At 47.6% G+C, this 19,023-nt stretch overlaps 1 protein-coding gene across 5 annotated transcripts in view; it reads right to left on the bottom strand.

Moving 5' to 3' along the window:
* Positions 1 to 19,023, bottom strand: part of TMEM181 (transmembrane protein 181) — a 76,109-nt gene continuing 57,086 nt past the window's right edge. For all 5 annotated transcript variants that reach the window (XM_004444117.3, XM_087425084.1, XM_087425081.1 and 2 more), the window contains 11 exons: positions 15,014 to 15,094; positions 13,699 to 13,798; positions 12,994 to 13,124; positions 12,654 to 12,745; positions 11,598 to 11,655; positions 8,074 to 8,176; positions 7,383 to 7,434; positions 4,853 to 4,935; positions 3,587 to 3,676; positions 2,602 to 2,668; positions 1 to 2,185 (listed from right to left, as the gene is read on the bottom strand). In XM_004444117.3, coding sequence (XP_004444174.2) covers positions 2,107 to 2,185; positions 2,602 to 2,668; positions 3,587 to 3,676; positions 4,853 to 4,935; positions 7,383 to 7,434; positions 8,074 to 8,176; positions 11,598 to 11,655; positions 12,654 to 12,745; positions 12,994 to 13,124; positions 13,699 to 13,798; positions 15,014 to 15,094 — 936 coding nt within the window. In that variant the 3' untranslated portion in view covers positions 1 to 2,106. The remainder of the gene's footprint in view (positions 2,186 to 2,601; positions 2,669 to 3,586; positions 3,677 to 4,852; positions 4,936 to 7,382; positions 7,435 to 8,073; positions 8,177 to 11,597; positions 11,656 to 12,653; positions 12,746 to 12,993; positions 13,125 to 13,698; positions 13,799 to 15,013; positions 15,095 to 19,023) is intronic.

Below are 19,023 nucleotides of genomic sequence, written 5' to 3' on the forward strand. Positions count from 1 at the left end.
AACTGAAAATGCATGATTTAATAAAAAACCGTTTTCCCATAAAGTGTGTACTTTTGTAATTTTTTTCTAATCTCCAACTTAGTCACAAGAAGCAAATAAATACTCCCATATTTTTCATTTCATTGACTTGATGCCATGAAGAATCAATGTATGAAGATATCAGTCATCAGTTTATAATTACATTATAGGACAAAGACAAGTATTAAAAAGTTCTAATGTGTACAGCTAAATGCTTCAAATATTTTACATTTACTGATAAATAATAGCATTCCAAATCATGGAAATTATAATGATTAAAACTTGTAAACTATATCACATACTAGAGTACATTAATCAACACAAGTACGTTTTCATCAGTTTACATAAAATTATTTATAGTTAGTCTTAATAGAAGTTGAAAATTCGGTAAGAAAATTTTTTTCAATACCTCTGAGTACACAGAATCAAAAAAAGTAATCACACCATTGCAAATGTAAAAACCATGTAAACTTGAATTACCCTTACAACAATACAGTTTTAATTCAAACATTCATATTTACAAGGTTTTAAAAACAAATATAAATGGAATTCATATTAAAGGTACGTTATCATTAAAGTTTAAATCAAAAAGAGATACGAAGTCATAATGAATAGTGTCTCATGAACCTCTAGAAGGTCCCAGCACTACCCAAAGTGGAATATAATTTTTAGCCATGAATGGTAATTTGAGAGTTAATGCATAGATGAAGAAAATGTAGGTACAATTTGCAGAGTGGAACAATCATGTCCTATACCTCTGCATTTGCCAAGATGGCATCAATCAGAACAGAAATGTCAACCATACAGTGCCAGTTCAACAAAGATATTATTGTGCATGTCAAAGGAAAAGCAAAGGAACTATCTCTACCAGACTTCTATACTTTGTCTTCGACAAAATGGAACCGGAAACTCTCCAGGGCCTTCCAGGATGCCACAGATTCAGCAGCTCCAGACAACTTTCCTTTTCCACAGAGCAATTCGTCTGCTTACCTGACCACTGTGTGCGACACGGAGGGCAGGGATGATTCCTAACACGTTACCTTCTACCCAAAGAGGTTCTCCCCTAGGCCATCTAAAATGTTTTACTTTCTCTTCATCTAGTTTCCAAATGTGAAACTGAAAAACTTTTTGGCAATAAAGAATCTATAATGTTATATCAATCATTTGTGTAGCTTTTATTTAAAAAAATAATAAAGGTCTACAGGGTGTCATCTTTAACAGAGTCGCAGAAACTACTATTTATTGGAATTGTAATGGATACCGTCTTCCCCACCCCAACCACAGGGACATCCAATCATATTCGTGGATGTACACACGCATGCACACAGGCCCTTGGAAAACTGTATGGCAGCAAGGCCTTCCCACTGGAGCAGGCAACTTGTCGATTACCTTACCCTTTCCTTATGAACCTTACCAAACCTCCTCAGGACCCCACAACACTAGTTCTGCTGTGGTGTCAGCGAAGGGCTAGAACCTGCCCACCCACCATTTCCCTAGAGCCATCACTTAAGTATTTCACATACAGTCACTTAAGATGCTTGGTTGTCCGGAGCTCGGGCCACTCAATGGGGAAGCACCGCCCTTGTGAGGCAGCCACAGAAATAGGCTTCCCTTTGAGCTTAAAACGTCAAAAAGCGGTCCCATGGAGCAGGGAAGAAAGGAAGAAAGAGGAGGAATACTACCACGCTGCGGGCCCATTCCTAAGGGCTTCCCGTGAACTTGGAATTAGGAAGTGACTTTTCTTCAAACTACCTAATTCTCTTCACTAAAAACAGGAATCAATTCCTCCTCACACTGAAAACAAGCTCTCTCTCATCTGAAATCTTTGAAAAAGGATTTGGCCGTGTAAACTTTTTATCAGCGTCTCTTCTCAAATAAATGCAGCCACTCTAACAATAAATTTGGCTCAATGTTTAACTTTGTCCTCACTTTTGGTTTTCCTTTCAAAAATATGTAAACAAATAAGGACCAGGAAATCTCTGCTTATAAGACAAGTCTGATCACAGGCAGGTCGAGGGAAGGCCAGGGAGTGGCCGCTGCAGGGGAACCTCAGGCTCCCTGACGACATCTCGCCGACCCGCCAGGAGCTCAGTCGCTCTCGGACCCCTCCTTGTACTGGGCCCGAATGGCCTGGCCGTTCTGCAGGGGCATTTCTTCATAGTCACTCCTGTTATAAAAGAGACCTTTGATACCATTCGGCTTTTGACGGCTCTTTATTTATTCTTCTCTTCCACATGCCATCCTAACATGAACACATTTCATAGCTTCACTCTCAATTTCTATCACCACTGATACTGCCCACTGCTTCACCCCCCACCAATCAGTAGGGTCCATCATCCCAAAAGAACTGTTCTTCCTGTGGTCACCACTCACTGTAGGTGTTCAGCAAAAAGGAACACCACTCAACTGAGCCTGAATAATGGGAAAACAGAAAACCAGGGAATCATGTGACACTCCCAGGTAAGAGACATATTATAATACCTTGAAAATAATTTTAGAATGACTAACAGCCTGTTCAGTAAACATGCAAAACGAGCCTGAATGCTCAGCATGGGACAGCCTTCAGGAGGGACAGTGACTTACCCATAGATCACGTCATCGTCAGAGTCATTCAGCATGGAGAACGCAGGATTGTCTTTCAGCTGGGACTCTGAAAACCAGCAAAAGCATTTTTTTATGTTATTAGCCTGGGGAGGCAGGATGCTGCCCTAGAGAAAGGACGGGAGTCAGAAAGAGCTGGACTCTAGTCACCACTTCCGTCATTTGTTATCTGTGTGACCTGAACAAGTATTTTGTCTCCTGAGTGTTTTCTCATCTACAAGCTGGGGGCGGCATCTCCACTTGGCAGGCTGCTGTGAAAATGGAGAGGGAGCATGTGGAGGAAAGAGCAGGCGTGGCAGGAGCCCACGCATGGGAGCTGCCTGCCGGGTACTTTCTCCTGAGTCCACACAGGGAGCAGAGACAGAAAACAACCCAGGAGACCTGGATCTGCCTGCCCACCCCCTCCATCCTTGGGCCTGCAGCAAGCCACTTCGTCTCAGTTTCTTCGTAGCTGGGAGTGACTTTATCCTAAAGTTGCTGTGACGCTCAGATGAGACACTGTTCATGAAGGTGCTCGAGAACTCACACGATATAAAAGTCAGGTAGTGGTCCTGAAAGGCTACACCCCCTGCCCAGATTCCGGGAGGTCCTCATCCTTTGCATTCTCTGTGCCAAGGGCTGTTTTGTTTTGTTTGGGGGCGGGGGTGGGGCAGGACTGTGCATTTCGGCTTTCTTTTGAGTGGCCATGGCGCTAGCGCTCAACAGACTTTGTTTCCTGTGGCTGACAGGCAGGATGCTTGCGCTAGGACCACTAACAAAATGAACTGCCATCTTGTGCTGCGACGACACAACACAGGCTGTGTTCTAACTCACACTCCGAGCTCGCCATTTAAACCTACCCCGTCTCTCTGCTAAAGAGACGGCACTGGGAATGATGGCGCCCAGCACCAACGGGAACCCCGGCGGACAGGTCCTGGACTTCTCGTGGAGCTATGTGGCCAGCAACCCAGGCCCCAGGGTGGCTTACCATACAGGGCGTTCTTCGATGGAGAATACACAAAGGCCAGAGTGTAGAGGTAGAAGTTCAACAAGCCATAGAAAGATAAGAATTCAGCTGGTGGTCCTGGTCAAGGGCAATAACCCGTCCCGGACGCTACATATTGGGACTTGTCAGTCAATGTCTTCGCCTCCAGTCTGGCCCCTCCTTCTAACCACCACTAGTTCTTTCTACTGCTCACCACCAACTAGTAGCTCGGGGTTCCCTAACTCAGACGTTAGGAGGCACAGGGCAAGCCCACAGCCGTTCAGGGTCACCTGTGAATATCAGGTGAACTGTGCTCCCTCCTATCCATGGAAACCTGTGGAGGGGGCAGGACCTGATGGGATCAAGTTATATGCAAAGGGCAGGAAGGCCATGCACATACATACAGGAGAATCAAGAATGGAATGAAGGCTTGGAAACAACCTCAAACCAGCTGTTCTTAACTTTTCTCGATTACAGACCCCTTTGAGAATCTGATGAATCTTAATGTGAAATTGAGTCACAAAGATTTGAAAAATCATGCATTAATTCAAAGGATGTAAGGGCACCCAGGAAAGAGGCGAAGATGTAAAGGATTAACCTCAAAGTGTCCCCTGATGGATGCCATCGCCGAGAGGGGCGGTGGGAAGCACACCCCTATCCTGTCACGCATCTGAAAGAGAAGCCGGCCGTGTCCAGCCTGCCCCACCGCCTCAGGCACACGCAGGAATGGAAGGAGGTGCTGCTGCTTTACGAGCCCTTCCGCAGACACAGGCTTCAACCGCCCTCATTACCACAGCCCTGTGGACACTGCAGCTGGATACATCTGGGTGATGGTAAGAGCCGCCAGTGGGGAGAGACGACCCTCAGATCAGGCCTCGGCCTCTCCTCAGTGCTCTGCAGGGGGACACGGCCAACGCCAGACCCACATGAGGTCCAGAAGCGAGACTGGACTCCTTTACAGTCCCCGCTCCCCGGAGAGGAGAATGGGGGGTGGAGAGCGGCTCCCGACGCTGGGGTCCCTGGGCCTGAATCCCCCTGTAACTGACCTCGGGGGACTGCTGCCCCCTGTGATGCTGAGCCACTGCCTACGGAGGAACAATGCTTCCTGGGGCCGCATAGCTCTGTAAACATGCGTGGGGTCCCCCAGGGGCTCCGCAGTACAGGCCATGAGCAGGTGACTGCCTCTTCTTGATGTTCAAGACCTAAAATGCCACCCACTCCATGAAGAGTGCACGCCTGAAGGCCGACACCTTCTGATTAAAAGGATATAATTCTGGTAGTGAGTTGACAGTTCAGCTACAAAATTGTCCTGTAATACTTGTGCTCCGAATCTTAAATAAAGGATGACAATGCTGGAAAAAAAGAGAGGAGAAATATGTAAAAAATATAGGAAGAAATAGCACTAGCTTCATATAACTTGTTATATTCACCCATTAACAGTTACAGTCTATTCACTATTATCTCTGCATGGAAACTTGTACACACACACACACACACACTCACACACGCATGCACACACAACCCCCGCTGCTGGGTTTTTGGTCTCAGATCCAGGAGGACCAGCTGCTGGGGTGGAACCCGCTAACCCTGGCATAGACCATGTCACAGTCTCGACTCGGGGGCTGTGAAGCACCCCCTCCGCACATGCTCCTCCCCCTCTCACTCCCTTCGTTCACGTTTTCAGGAGCATCTCTACAACAGGTTACCAACTCCCCTGAGCAAAGTCTGCTTCTCCTCAATCACATTTCCCCTCCTCGGCACAGCGATTCACACGTGAAGAAGCAACTCCCCCTGTTCAGACACCTGCCTGCTGATACATATGAGAACAGAGGGTTCTGATAACACGGCGCTCCCCTGAACCACCCACAGCCTCCAAACGGCGCCCCAGCTTTCATCTCCCCTCTCTGTGGTCCATTCTCCAGGCGCAGCCCGACTGACTGACTAATAAAATTGTAAATCAGATCCCTTCACCTCTCAGCTCAGACACAGGGTTCCCATCACTGAGAATAAAGCCTGGACTCCTCACGGTGGCCTGAGGGGCCCGACCTGACCTCTCCAGAGGCCGCCCTCCCTCACAGCCTCTCCTCCTGTGATGCCACCGTTCCTCCTACTCGCCAAGCCACCTGCTGTCCCCACGGCCGAGGAGGCCAGCCCCACATATTTTCAGGGCTTCTCCTTCAGGCCCCAGACCAAACGTCACCTCCTCAGAGAGACGTCCCCTACCCACCTCATCTAAAGTGGCCACTTCCCTCCTGCCATTGTCACATCTATTTTATTTTCATTATGGCACTTATGCTATTTATTTGCTTGTCTGTCATCGCCTCCCTCCACTGAAATATAAATGCCAGGATGGCAAGGAACCTGTCTGCCTGCTTACCTATGTAGGCACTCAGTAAACGTCCGTCGGATAAAGAAACGAATCCCCTTGAAACTTATATAAAGAAAGATCACAAAAGCACAACAACTTCTAAGACAGACTATATAGAGGTCACTGCAGGTAGACGGTAGCTCCCAACCTGCGGATTGGGGTAGCGTGAGGATGAGGATTTGTGAGGGGATGTGAGGGGGTATGTGCATGTGTGTGCATGTATGTGAGAGAGAGAGAGGGTGTATGTGTGAGAGGGGGTGAGGGGGTGTGTGTGTGTGAGAGGTAGGGTGTATGGGGGGGACGTGAAGGGGTATATGCGTGTGTGGGTGTGTGTGAAGGTGTGTGGGGGGGGTGTGAGGTATGACAGGGTGTGGGTGTATGTGAGAGAGAGGGTGTGAGAGTGTGTGAGAGGGAGTGTGGGAGAAGTTACAGAGACAACGTGTGTGCCAAGACACACATGCGCTGCTATTTTCAGGTGAATTTAGATGAATAAAACTCAAGCTCATTCCCAGGTCCATGCTGAGTTCACAGACTTTGGTAAGCACTGCACACGACTCCTGGAGGGGTGGGGAATGAGCCAGGACGCTGCCTACAGGAGTCCTCCCACTCGACAAGGCTGCAACCCCAAGCAGACTTGGAAAGCCAGCCTCTGGAGTCCCCGCATGGCTCCCACCAAGGAAAGGGGCTGACAGCCATTTATTTGCCATCCAAACAAGCAAAAAAGAAATGCACATAACTAGGTTTTTTTCCTTCTGGATTTTGATTTTAAGAGAAAGAGACAAACAAACCATACACAATCAATTATCCGGAATTCATTCAAAGAAACAACTTCCTGGGCGTGCTCAGCTCCATCACCAGTCCAGCACACCTCAGCTGTCCTCCAAGTCCGTGGCTGTCGCAGCCCCGGCCCCAGCCTGCACAGGGAGAGGCCTTCAGGCACGGCCTTCCCGGCTGCACAGCATTTCCTGCCCTCTTCGCCTCGTACCTTCCCCATGGGGCCACCAGCATGTGCTGTTCAATGACATCTGCTGTACTGAGTTTAAACAAAAATAACTCCTGCTTAGTCCTGTCCTTGGAGCATCAAAAGGATCCTGGGTGCCCAGGACATGGCACGGTATTCTAATTCTTTGACGTGTCTGACTGTCTGCTACACCCAGGTGGCACGCGGCAGAGTGAGTAGGCAGCTCAACCAGCACCGGGCAAGTGTGCTTTACTCATTCTCCTCATCCCCGGGGCATTTACACAAGATGTGTGCTCTCTCGGCCACGTACACACTTAGTGCCCCACCCTGCGTAAGAGGCCCTCTGACCTCATAACGTATCTGGCTAGAAGGATCCTCAAATTCACTCCATAAAAGGGGAGAAAAGATATTCACGATAGTAAAATAAAAATTCACAGTTTTGTTTCTTTCAAGAAATAAAGTCTTCTTACCTAATGACAAGCACTACAAAAGTCAACGCAGTCAAAAATTTTAACCTGAGATCTGAAAAAGAAATGAATACTCCCATTAAACCACCTTAGAGGTAAATTCCACTCTCATCTCAGAGATCTTAAAAATAAAGACAAAAATAAACCAAAACTCCCTCAACGAAAACCCTCTTCCCTCTGGACTTTAAACCTGTTTCTGCCTGAAGCCCAGGGGAAATGCTGTCCCACCTCCCCAGAGCTCGGGAGGGTCCCCAGCAAGGCCATGGCCATTATTATTTGGTTGTGACAGACTGGGGGAAAGGATCCTACAAGATCGGGTGACTTGCCCTGACTCAAGGACTAGGAAAACCACCCCGGCCGACTCCTCTGCAAGGTGTGATTCTGGAAGGATCCAGACAGCTCCAACAGCCACACTGGCACCCTGGGCTCCTGCTAGCTTCTAGCTCACAGGCCTCCCTCCAGCACTGGCCTGAGGCACTGTCCAAATGGCCCAGAGTTATCCATTCAAACCTGTCGTGGCTCCCTAGGGACCGAAGGCGCTGGTCCCCAGCCTGTGGGAACGGGACAAGTCCCTGCATGTTCCCCGTCCGGGTCAGGCCACTTGCTTGGTGGACTCCAGCCATCCTCCCCCTCGCCCCGTGTGACGTCAACTCCTGACCACCACACACCGGGCGGTCTGTGAAGTGGCGCTTACCTACATAAGGCGTGTGACGTAGCTCAGAGCAGGCCCGCACTATCAGGAACAAAAGGTACAAAATATACACAGCTGCCACCACCATGAAGAAAATCTTCATTCCCTGGAATGAAACACAACAGGCACTGGAATAAGAACCGGCTCTCGGTGCCGCTTCTCCTTCCAACACCACCATCAGCAGGAAAGCCAAACTTTTTTTTTTTTTGTGAGGAAGATCGGCCCTGAGCTAACATCCGCCAATCCTCCTCTTTTTTTGCTGAGGAAGACTGGCCTTGGGCTAACATCCATGCCCATCTTCCTCCACTTTATGTGAGACACCGCCACAGCATGGCTTGCCAAGCAACGCGTCGGTGCGTGCCCAGGATCTGAACCGGCGAACCCCAGGCCACCGCAGCGGAGCGCGCGCACTTAACCGCTGCGCCACTGGGCCGGCCCTGGAAACCCAAACGTTTTTAAAAGGGACCCAGAGCCCTGAAGGTCACCCCATAAAGCAACAGGAACGTGCTCCACTGCTCCGACTCTCCTCGTCCAGGCTCAGCCGCTCAGCCCGGCTGCGAGCACAGGCGGCTCACCCCAGGGGACGCCCCAGCGCCTGCTCCTCAGGTGAGCGAGGACCGGACCTCCTTCCACGACACACATCAAGCTCCCGGGACAGGGCCGGGACGGCGCAGGTACTCAATAACGGCAGTGGCTCCTGCCTGTCTCTCTCCTGGGGGAGGGCCTGCCTCCCTGCCCTGCCTCAGAAGATGGTGGCACGTGTCAAAGAGAGAACCCAGGACTGGAGCCTGAGCAATCCTTGGGGAGGCTCAACTTTTCTGGATCTTGGTTTCCTTATCTGTGGAATGAGCGGATTGAACCAGGTCATCTAGAAGACATCGGGTCTAAAATGACACGATTCTGTTATTTGTTACAGGAGAAACAAGAACACTTTCTCCTGAGGCTAGAAGCTGTGATGGGGAAGACAGGCTGATGAAAACCAGGCTCCACAGGGTGAATGACATGCCCTCTCTTGCTAGAACCTTCCACTCGAGTTCCAAGCTCCTCTCTGTGGAGTGCCCCTACCCCATTCCATCTTCCCATCCCTGCCCTTTCTTCTCAGAGCCAGAATCCCCCTCCACGGACAAAGGATGGAGTGCTGGACTGCTAGTCAGGAAACCAGGAGTCATAATTTTAGTCTGGGCTTTATTTTCTCTTCTGTAAAATGAAGGGATTTCACTAGATCACTTGTGGGTCTCTTTTAGGTTTTTTCAGCTTCCTAGAAGTCTCTGATTTCCAGTGTCTCCTTTAGTAACAGACGTAGGCCACTCTGTCTGTTCTTCCCAGAGAGGTTGCGACCATTCCTGAGCCCCTAGCGGCTGGCTTCCCCGTCGGCCTGACTGAAGGGACAGAGGGGACCATAACCGTGGTGATGGCTGCCTTACCCGAGTCCTTCTCAGTGCTGGCCCTGTGCCGCGTGCTCCACATTCCTTGTCTAACTCAGTCCTCACAGCAACTCTTTAGGGAAGACTCCATGATTACCTCCATTTTACAGATGAAAAAGAGAGGGCTAGGGAGGGAGGAGGCTGCTGCCCAGGACCACTGGTTTCACCCTCGGGCCATCTGGGGAGCCTGGAGCACTAGCCCCCCTGCTGGCCCTGAGGGCCCAGCTCTGCTGCTCCTTGCGCTTGACCCAGGGGCCTTTGCTGCCCCTCAGTTTCCTCAGCTGAACACTGAGGGGACCGTACCAGACAAAAGCTCCAGTAACGGGAGATGAGCACGACTCTATACTATTTTATCTAAACCTGGGTTACCCTCACCCAATAGACTCATATGTGGTCTGTCACCAGGCTCTGCAGAACCTTCCCTGGACGTGTGTCGGACCAGTCCTTCCTCTCTCTTCCCTTACTGTCCCCGCCCCCAAGTAGACAAGTCCCCTCTGAGGCCTGCCCCTCACACAGCGTGGCCTGGGGCCTGCCCAGGGCGTCCAGATTCCCTTCTCGAATGCAGCCCCCGTGGAGTGCCCTCACTCAGTCTCCCTGCTCGGCAGAGGCTTATCGCCCTCCTCCTCACAGCCATCCCCACACAACTCTGGGACAGCGTCTCTCTTCCTGGCCCGGAATGCCTCCCCCTCCTCTCCAGCTCAAGGTGTAGCCCCTCCCCCAAAAACTTATTAAAGCATTATAAGGCTAATAAAAAGACAAAGAAAAATGACAAAATGCAAATAAAGATGCCACCTCCCCAAGTAGCTGGGGCCCGCTGTCCATAAGGACACATCTGGCAGGACACTGCACACTCAGCGATACTGTCTGTATTTTCTAAGCCTCTGCTCCCTCACAAGGTCATACATTCTTAGAGGACAAAGGTAATGGAGTGGAGAGGCCACCGGCACCCCCTGACCAGATTACAGTGAAGAATCAGGCGCTCCCACTGCTTCCTATGACACACACAGTCTCAACACAAGATAAACATCTTTGCAACACGTCATCATTCACTCAACTTCCCTCTTCCTCAGAGGCCATTCCCACAGAGAACCACAGATTTTATTACTTCACAGGAAGCTCTGCAAAAGCCACAGGGAGAAATGCTGCATGTCACCAAGGTCAGGATTCAACTTGGTGCCTCTGAGACTGCCTGGCACTGGGAACCTGACTCCTACACTCCTAGACTCCCAGCAGGGCCCCCTCTGCTCTTGGCACCAAGCATATCCACGCCAGGCCCAGCCGCAAGCTGCACCCAGGAGGCGCTGCCTATGCGGGGCAGGGACATGCCGACCCCATAGAGAGAGCTGAGACAAAGCCACACTCAGGACCGACCATCATTTGTGGGACTCTGTGTAAAATAAAAATGCTGGACCCCTGGGCTGGCCCAGTGGCACAGTGGTTAAGTTTGTGCGCTCCACTTTGGCGGCCCGGGGTTCGCAGGTTCGGATCCCAGGCACGGACCTGTGCACCATTCATCAAGCCATGACGTGGCGGCGTCCCATATATAAAGTAGAGGAAGATGGGCACATGCTCAGGGCTAATCTTCCTCAGCAAAAAGAGGAAGATTAGCAATGGTTGTTAGCTCAGGGCTGATCTTGCTCATAAAAAAAAAAAAAAATGCTAGACCTCTTGTTCAGAAAGTACAAATAACTTGAGGACGGTGACAGCAGAGCATCACCCCAAGCCCCGGGCCCTGTGTCTATGGGCTCGCTGGCCCATGAAGCCAGCCCTGGCCACACCATTCACTCGCTGGAAACCTCCCCACTACTTCAGAGAATAAAAGCAACGAAAATGTTTTCTTAATTGTCCTACAATGTTTCTCAAATGACACACCCTCTGTACCCTTCAACCACAAACCAAGGACTGGGAGCAACAATAGAATTTTTAAAAGTTTATTTTTCATACCACTCAAATACATTTTTCCAAATTTTCTACCCATGAGCTTTCTACAGTCTTCCCAAATAGCCAGTTAGCAAGCTCGTATCAATAGCACAAGTTATAAAATTCAGTAATTTTTTTTAAACAACATAAAAAAAATCCTCTGGCTTCATTAATAATCCTTACCTGAAAATTTCCTGTGTCAACTCGATACTGGTACATTGGGTCATGTAATTCATTAACTCTACAACATGATGTTATAAAAATCAAAGATTAGTAACAAGGTTACTTTTTTTTTATACTTTCTCTCATTTGGCTTTTTAAAAAACTTATTAACATAAACTACTTGCTAACTAACAGTAATGGATTTTTAAAAAGTAATCCTAAATTTATGAGAAATCCTACGTCACAATGAAATGCATACAATGCTACTAACTCAACTGTTTGTAGAGTCATCAGTATTGTGAAGTTGCAGTATTTTTCATTATGAAAATCCCTATACCATTTTACTTGCAATTTTAATAGCTGTTTTCCAGGCACCTTTTCAACGGCATATATGGGCACTAGGAAATACACGAGTACACAAAGAAAGCAATGAAAGTAAATATAAACTTCCATGAAACATTTAAAAATCCAACTGGGTAGGGGAGATGACAGGAAGGCAGGGAGAGGGAAGTGGAGAAGATGTGAGCTACGTCTGATCACTATTGTGCCATGAAATTAGATATGCCAGCTGCCAAAATCATAGCCCTGAAATGGAACTAGTTTCTGCAGAAAATCCTATTCGGGTGAATCAGGCTGTTACTACATCAGGCTTCTGCAATGGTAACATTTTACAGAAGGACAAAAATATGAATACAGATAAACCTTGGGAGCTGGTGTGGGGATGGGAAAGTTTATAGACGTGAGCCAAAGGAGAAAATAAAACATCGGGCGGCAGTGGCGAGCCAGGAGCTGACCCGAGCATCATTTGTACAAATGAAGTCTTTGCCTCTCAGAAGGAGGTATCTAAAACAACGTGGTCTTTTCATTTTCCATTTTAGACTAGAAGAATCAGGCATATCTCTACATGCCACTCAAGCAAACATGAATCCTCAGTTCAGGCCACACTACCGAGTCTTGAAACACTGGATGACAGATTCCCTTCCAGATGAGCTCACAAAATACAGTTAACTCTGGATCTGTCCCCCTTGGTCAAATGCTTTCCATGACCGAAGGCTCACATGTAATAAAATTACTCACGTCTGCCATATTCCTAGTGTAACAGAAGCCAACCACAATAGTCCAACAATGAAGAATTTAGGCAAATAAAAAGTCAAACACTTCCTTTCTCCCTAAAAAGCAAAGAAAAAAAGTTAAGATATACAGAAGTCAGTAATTCTAGCAAACCATTAAGCCCTAATAGACCACACTGGATCACAGATAGTCGAATCATTTCTACATAGCGTGCATTCTTCTTTTGACTCTGAGGCTGAAGACAGGTTCTCAAGGCCAAGTGCATGGTAAGGATCACCACCAGAGTACGGAATGGAAGGACTGAGTCTCTGACTCCCTCCAGCAGTGCCCAGGGCTGACGGCTCACCTGAACCCGTATCCCGTGGTACACACACAGCCAGAAGAGCAGCAGGGCACACAGGAACACCGACTGAAAGAGATCGTCCAGCATCCCTGGGAGCCAGCTGTTCACCAGAAAGGAGAGGGGGAAGAACGGATCTGGAATGCAAAAGGCAGAAAGGCCTGATGAAGGCGGGCTCGCCAGCACCCGGCACAGGGCACCGTCCCCTGTGTGCCGGCAGAGCTCACGATCGCTCTCTCCCCGGCCAGAGCCAAAGGGAAGGTGGTGAACTAAAGGCTGTTTTGTTTTTCAAAAAACCTAAAAGCCAGTGAACAGATTGCTCCAGTGATCATCACAGAGTGCCGTCTGCTCCTGCCATCCGCTTCTCCCCGCAGGCCTGGGGATCCACGCGGCAGCTCTGGAAGCAAACACTCTCTGGAGCAGGAGAGGAACAGACGGCAGTGTTTGCCACCTTCAGCCAAGTTCCAAGCCGGCTGTGTCTGTAGCCCTTCCAGGTTTTAACTACCCAAGCAATCACTTACTTATCGTGAAAGCTGCCAGGCCCCCACTGCATCCTGGTGCAGCATCACTCACGCCGCACGGGGGGCGCCACCACCTGTTCCTTCAGGGGCCCCCAGGCTGCTCTGGAGACTCTGAGGCCAGGCCACCTCTAGGATGCCCTCCAGCTTTAAATTTTAGAGGGGAAAGCTCCAAAATAACAATGGCACCTACCGTTGTAAAGTAGCAGCAGCGGCAAAAGAATGGACATCCACTTCTGCTCGATCCCCCAGTCTCTCATGGAAAACTTCCGGAGGGAGTGTGCAAACAGGCACTGCAACCAGATCAGGCCCCCAGTTACTGGCCTGGCTCACACCTTGCTTAGCATCGTGTTAAGTCTTCCTCCATCGATGGTCTAGGTGCCAGCCAAGACCTGTGAGTTAAGCCTTTGCTGAACTGACTCCTGAGACCATAGTGACAACTGAGGTAAGAGGGTGCACTGCTGCAAAAGAGGCCATGGATAGGGTGGTCACAAGCTGCTCTCACAGGGGCAGGAGGGGACAAGGAACACGACGGCCATAAACCCTCTGCTGAAGGAAAGAGCACCCACCCCTCCCACCTCCTCCTGGGCGGGCTGCTCCTTAGTAAGTTCACTTGGGGAAGCCCTGGGTGTGGCCTGAGACTGCAACCCTGAGCCCCTGTGTACTCTAGTGGCCACGTCCCGCCCTCCACCGCACCAGGTCCGGGTCACCGCCGTCCGGCACCTTCCTCACACGCTCCCATGAGCCTGTGTCCTTCTGCATATGGTTAGTCTGCGAAGCACCAAGTGCTCCCTGGGTGGAAACTGGAGTGGCCACCACTGCAAAGAGCGGACACATCTCCTAAAAGTCACCCGCTCCACATCGGCACGAGGCAAGCCGCTGATGCAGGCAGAATACCACCCTTCAGATGGCGGTAAGTCACTAAGGGGGGGCACACTGCCTCTTCCTCCAATTTATCAATTCCCAGCTTTACTCACGGGGACTCTGTGGGGTCACTTGTGCTCTAAGGGTACCCCAAAGCCACCGTGTACTTGTGGACATGGAACTCGGATCCCAAATGAGCCAGAAGCCTGCACTTCCAAACCTACTTCTCTGTGGCCCTACTCCTGAAAAAGCCCAAAGACTGGAAGGTCTGGCACGTAAAAACCGGAGAATGTGCTCCCTCTGCACTCAAAGAAGGGCATTGCACACAAGCAGAATCCCTTCCACACAGGCTGAATGGCATCTGTCATTGCTCACTGATGAGAATTTACTAAAAAGCCAGTGATTGGTAATTACTATTACACTACGCAGAGGTCCTTACTAAAAGATCCCATACCACTCCTATGCACAGCAGCATCCTAGCAGACACACAGAATATTTAGTCATATCGGGTTGGTCCACTGGAAGGGGCATCTCAGAGTTCTGATAAATCTCCCGTGCAGTCTGCACTTTGATAATCATGATTCATAACATAGCTTCGCTCCTGTCCGTAGCCTGACACAGTCTGTCTGGTGAACGGTACTCACAGTGACAATGAAGGTGAGCACCACAAAGACGAATCGGAACCAAACTTCCAGCTGGGAAAACGCAGGGTTGTAAGTCTTCCACTAAAATGGAAAAGCAGGACAACAATTTGAAAAAAAAATGCATCTAAGAGGAAGTACACCCGATTATTAATAATAGTTACCTCTAGATGTTAGACTACAAGTAATTTAAAATGTTCTTTTTCCTTATATGTTTTACATGTTCTGAAATTTTAACACTTAGTATGTTTTATTTTTAGATTGAAGAACACAGACTTTGGAAATCTTAATTACCAAGAGTTGAAAACAGTTTTAAATAGTGTTACACTAATGATGAATCTGGCATATAAATTATTCTATAATCATAACAAGCACATTTGGCTTTTAAATCTCATATAAAAAATATCAACACTTTATTAGGAAAAGCTATGCTTTCTACTAAAAGACAGGATTTTTAAAAGATGCAAAAATGTGAGTAGGTAGAATGTTCTAAAAAAAGATTAAGTGAGACATATAAATATTAATCTGAAACCAAAAAAGTACAACGGAATTACAGTTGTCAGTTCTCACGCTGACTGAGTAGTTTCACTCACATCAAGTGTACACCTAACAGCCGAGGATGCAGGCACCACGTCCTGACGGAGGCAGAAGGCAGCCCTTCCAACCTCGGTCACAAGCCAGGTTCAATACCAGACCAGAACACTGCACTGCACTGGGCCAGTGAGCCCCATCACTTCAGTGCACTGAATTAAAATCATCTGAGCAACTTAAAAAATGCACTTCAGAACACACAGAGTTACAGACACTGGATTTACCTTACTTGCCAGAAACATTAAAAAAAAATATATACACACACACACACATGCAGTTTAAGATGCTGGACATGAGGCGATGAGAGACAACAATCTCTGGCTGATGGGGAAGAGGGGCACCCTCTGGTTGCCCCACCCTCTAGTAAGCCACGGGAGGAACCCAAGTGGAGCCCGGGGTCTCCCTGAGCCGTGCACTGGGGCCCGGGGTCTCCCTGAGCCATGAACGCACACCTGCGAGTCCAGGGAGACAATTCCCCTGCCACGATTCACAGGACAGAGTGCTGAGAGCAGTACAGAGAGCGCTCCGGACACCTGCCAAGGTCATCTCCTCCCGTCCTCACCCGAACACTGCCCAGCGCGTGCATGTGAGTAAACCACCCAAGGACGGGGAAAGTCCTGAAAGGGATCACTGGCACTCACAGGGGCCAGCTGTAGTGCCTGCTCCCACAAGCAGAGAGAAAAAACGCACAATCAAAGGGGTACTGGGTAGCATACTCCCACCGCTTTTACCTCAGTGGTGGGAGAAAATTAGCCTTTGACTTAATGCTGCTCCTTTGGTCCACCTAGCAAAGTTTAAAAGCAAGGCCTAAGAAGATCAACCCGTTCCCAAGTAACTTTACAACATCCCAGAATAAAGCACAAGGATATTTATAAGAATACAAAATCTAACACTCAATATTGTCTGGCATTGAATCAAAGACATCAGACATGTAAAAAAGCAAGAAAATACGAACCACAATGAGGAAAAAACTAATCAATCGAAACTGACCCAGAAATCACAGATGACAGAATTAGCAGATAAACACATCAAGAAGCTAGAGGAAAGACTGAATATGTGAAGCAGAGACCTAGAAAACGATCAACGGCAGAACAGACATTACAGAGATCAGAGAATGTGAAGACACAGCAATAGAACGACCTAAAATGAAACAGAGAGAAAAAACGAACAGAATCAGTAAGTGGTGACACAACTTCAAGCGGCCTAACAGATGTATATTTTGGAGTCCTTGAATTTCTTTGGGGGGGGAGGGGACAGGAGGATAGAAAAAATATTTGAAGAAATAACGGCCAAAATTTTTCCAAATTTGATGAAAACTATAAATTCACAAATCCCAGAAGCTCAAATGAACCCTAAGCACAAGAAATACAAAGAAAAATACAAGGAAGACCATACCTAAATTGTTTAAATAAGTAAAAGAGAAAAATCTTAAAGGTGAGGATAAGGGGGTTGGAGGGGAGGAGCATTATTACAGAGGACAAAGATAAGGATGATAGCAGATTTCTTGTCAGAAAAATGCCAGCCAGAAGACAACATTTTCAAAGTTTTATAAATTAAAAACATAATGCAAGGGCCAGCCCAGTGGCGCAGCGGTTAAGTTCCTGCCCTCCACTTCAGTGGCCCGGGGTTCACAGGTTTGGATCCCAGGTGTGCACCGATGCACCACTTGTCAAGCCATGCTGTGGCAGGCGTCCCACATACAAAGTAGAGGAAGATGGGCACGGATGTTAGCCCAGGGCCAATATTCCTCAGCAAAAAGAGGAGGATTGGCAACAGATGTTAGCTCAGGGCTAATCTTCCTCACCAAAAAAAAAAAGCAAACCCATAATGCAATACCACTACACCGCTACTAAAATGGCCAAAACTAAAAACACTGACCAACCAAGTGTTGAGAAGGATGTGAAGCAAGTGTAACTCTCAAACACTGCTGATGGGAATGTAAAACAAAATTACCACCTTAGAAAACAGTCTGCCAGTTTCTTGAACAGTTAAACATATCCCTACCACATGACTTCGCCATTCCATTCCTAGGTATTTACTCAGGAGAAACGTAAGCACACGTCCATGCAAAGATGTGTACACAGATGTTCACGGCAGCTTTATTTATAACAGCCCTAAACTGGAAACAATCCAAATGTCCATCAACAGGTGAGTGGATAAACAATTTCTGCTATATCCACACAGTGGCATATTAGCCACAAAAAGGAAAGAACTATCGATACATCCAACATCATCAATCAATCTCAAAATAATTATCCTGAGTGAAAGAATTCAAACATATTGTATGATTCCATTTATATAAAATTCTAAAAATTACAAAGGAATCTGTAATGAAAGCAGATCAGTGGTGGCCCGGGGATGAGAAGGTAACAAGAGAAGAGGCGCAAGGAAACTTTTAGGGGTGATGGGTATGCTTATTATCCTGATTACGGGGAGAGTTTCCCAGGTATACACATGTCAAAATGGATAAAATTTTATATTTTAAATACGTGCACTTCACTATATGTCAATTATACCTTAATAAAACTTTCAAACAAAAACCAACAACTAACAATCGATGCTAATGGGAAAGTAGAGATCATAGTGATTAAGGGTATATGAATTTTGAAGTCAGAGACGGGTTCAAATCCCAGCTCTTCCATTTCCTAGTTGGGCATCTTACTTAATCTCACTAAGCCTCGGATTTCTCCTCCATGAAATGGGGATACTGTTACCTACTTTGTAGAATTACCATGACATTTAACTAAGCTGATGCATATAACACGTTTAGCACAGTGCTGGCAAATAGCAAAAGTTCAGTAAAGAAGAGCTGCTATTATAAATCCAATCCACAATTCAACTATTATGATTATTGCTACAGTGTTTAAATTTCACAACTGCATCATTTACAAAATGATCGTGGCAGTGATCATGAGCACTGATGGGGGAGAGTTGATGTGAACAGAATATTCAAATAGAAAAAAGTATAATACATACCTTAGTTGAAAAAACAGATTCTAAGGCATAATCAAGAAGACAAAAAAGTATTCCCATCAGGAAAAAACTCACAAAATATGCTTAAAGTAACAGTGAAGAAAGCATACATTTTTGATCCTCAAGGGACTGTAACTCCTAAAAAAGAAAAGAACCATGGACTCCCCCGAAGGAAGGCGGATTCTGCCTTAAGATCTGGTCAGAGCTGTACAAAACAAGCAACTCACTCACTTTAAAAATTAGCACTAGAAGACAGCGCTTTATTCATAAATATAACTAAACTTAAAGCAGGCATTTTAGTTCTAAAATATGATTAACAGGAGGGAGATGGAGAAAGATGAGGAGCTGAGACGGAGAAGAGACAACGCTACATGCTGGCTTTCAGGACTGGATCCGAGCACCCGGCTGCCCTCTGACGCGAGGTGGGCACTCCGTGTCGGCACTACACT

Source organism: Ceratotherium simum, chromosome 38 (assembly GCF_057802395.1).
Source record: "Ceratotherium simum simum isolate JZ-2026a chromosome 38, ASM5780239v1, whole genome shotgun sequence".
NCBI lineage: Eukaryota > Metazoa > Chordata > Mammalia > Perissodactyla > Rhinocerotidae > Ceratotherium > Ceratotherium simum.